Raw genomic sequence first — 2,500 nt, 5'->3', positions numbered from 1 at the left:
CCGATGCTCTAATGCTACAACGGAGGTGATATTAAGCTTCTTCTGTATGACTAAATGATTCAATGGAGACTGAATATTTAACAATTATTCGATGAGTGCGTCGTTAGGGACCTTAAGATCTACGACGGCGACTTCAAAATATAACTTGGCTCTATTATTCAGTCTCTTTCACGTCCTACAATGTGGGTGAAGTATCCTAAAAATAAATTGGTACGAGCGGTTTCAGAGTGAAAACAGAGAATGAAAGATTCTCTGTTGCATGCTCACGTTGTCGTCAAAACTTCAAATTTGGTGATTTCACGTCGTCGTTATGCAGAGGACCGCTAAGATACTTGCTAAAATCCGTGCTGCACTTGCAGCACGATTATTTATGCTCTTTTAACCAATGATATTATTGCTTTGTGGTGTTGTCGTAGTCGTAGCCGTCGTCGATTCCTAAACTAGTGGGGAGTTTAAGAAACGACGACGGCTACAGCAACGACAACGCCAAAAAGCAGTAATATTATTGGTTAAAAGAACCAAAATGATCGTGCTGCACGTGCGGCACGCATTTTTTAACAATAATCTCCCGTACTCGTCAAAGCTACTACGTGAAATGACCAAATTTTAGGTTTTGACTGCAACGTGGACAAACTACAGTGAATCTTTCAGTCTCACTCTTTACTTCAAATCCGTCCTCTTATAGGACACTTCGCCCATATTGTATAATAAAAACAAAGTGGGGCTAAATTGCAGAATACCCCGGGACTTTTTCTTATTTACGGGTAGCCGGCTACGGAGAGTGGCTACACGTGGCTACACGTAGCTACCAATTTAAATTGGTGATCACGGAATATGTCAACTGAAGAAAACTAGAAAGCGAAATCTGGTAATACGCGTAGGTAGCCGGCTACGGAGAGTGGCTACGCGTGTCCGTGGCTAGTCACTTACGGCCTAAGCACTCTTAGCTCTCATTTTACGGTTCGGTTAATTACACTTTTTACGACATCGATTGAAGAATATAGCCTGCGTTTACTGATTAAGCCTAAGCGCTTGTTTCAGTGATTAGATAGAAGCACTCTTTAAAATTTTAGCTTTCAATTTACGGTTTGGTCAACTACACTTTTTATGAGATCGTCTGAAGAATATAGCACTCGTTTACTGATTAAGCCTAAGCGCTTGTTTCAGTGATTAAGTCGAAGCACTCTTTTAACATTTGAGCTTTCAGTTTGCGATTTGGTTAACCACACTTTTTATGAAATCGTTTGAAGAATATAGCACTCGTTTAGTGATTAAGCCTAAGCGCTTGTTTTAGTGATTAGATCGAAGCACTCTTTAAAATTTTAGCTTTCAATTTACGGTTTGGTTATCTACACTTTTTATGAGATCGTCTGAAGAATATAGCACTAGTTTACTGATTAAGCCTAAGTGCTTGTTTCAGTGATTAGGTCGAAGCACTCTTTTAAGGTTTAGCTTTCACTTTGCGGTTTGGTCAACTACACTTTTTATGAGATCGTCTGAAGATTATAGCACTCGTTTACTGATTAAGCCTAAGCGCTTGTTTCAGTGATTAAGTCGAAGCACTCTTTTAACATTTTAGCTTTCAGTTTGCGATTTGGTTAACCACACTTTTTATGAAATCGTTTGAAGAATATAGCACTCGTTTAGTGATTAAGCCTAAGCGCTTGTTTTAGTGATTAGATCGAAGCACTCTTTAAAATTTTAGCTTTCAATTTACGGTTTGGTTATCTACACTTTTTATGAGATCGTCTGAAGAATATAGCACTAGTTTACTGATTAAGCCTAAGTGCTTGTTTCAGTGATTAGGTCGAAGCACTCTTTTAAGGTTTAGCTTTCACTTTGCGGTTTGGTCAACTACACTTTTTATGAGATCGTCTGAAGATTATAGCACTCGTTTACTGATTAAGCCTAAGCGCTTGTTTCAGTGATTAAGTCGAAGCACTCTTTTAACATTTTAGCTTTCAGTTTGCGATTTGGTTAACCACACTTTTTATGAAATCGTTTGAAGAATATAGCACTCGTTTAGTGATTAAGCCTAAGCGCTTGTTTTAGTGATTAGATCGAAGCACTCTTTAAAATTTTAGCTTTCAATTTACGGTTTGGTTATCTACACTTTTTATGAGATCGTCTGAAGAATATAGCACTAGTTTACTGATTAAGCCTAAGTGCTTGTTTCAGTGATTAGGTCGAAGCACTCTTTTAAGGTTTAGCTTTCACTTTGCGGTTTGGTCAACTACACTTTTTATGAGATCGTCTGAAGATTATAGCACTCGTTTACTGATTAAGCCTAAGCGCTTGTTTCAGTGATTAAGTCGAAGCACTCTTTTAACATTTTAGCTTTCAGTTTGCGATTTGGTTAACCACACTTTTTATGAAATCGTTTGAAGAATATAGCACTCGTTTAGTGATTAAGCCTAAGCGCTTGTTTTAGTGATTAGATCGAAGCACTCTTTAAAATTTTAGCTTTCAATTTACGGTTTGGTTATCTACACTTTTTATG

General features: G+C 37.7%; 1 protein-coding gene across 2 annotated transcripts in view; it reads left to right on the top strand.

Moving 5' to 3' along the window:
- LOC138038460 (coiled-coil domain-containing protein 171-like) overlaps nucleotides 1-2,500 on the top strand; it is a 43,202-nt gene that overhangs the window by 14,835 nt on the left and 25,867 nt on the right. For both annotated transcript variants that reach the window (XM_068884329.1, XM_068884327.1), the window contains exon 13: nucleotides 1-25. This exon is cut by the window's left edge and continues 82 nt beyond it. In XM_068884329.1, the coding sequence (XP_068740430.1) occupies nucleotides 1-25 (25 nt within the window). The remainder of the gene's footprint in view (nucleotides 26-2,500) is intronic.

The sequence above is a fragment of the Montipora capricornis genome, chromosome 2 (assembly GCF_036669925.1).
Source record: "Montipora capricornis isolate CH-2021 chromosome 2, ASM3666992v2, whole genome shotgun sequence".
NCBI classification, from domain to species: domain Eukaryota; kingdom Metazoa; phylum Cnidaria; class Anthozoa; order Scleractinia; family Acroporidae; genus Montipora; species Montipora capricornis.
Note: the sequence above shows the minus strand (reverse complement) of the source record. Positions and strands in the feature narration are given on the sequence as shown.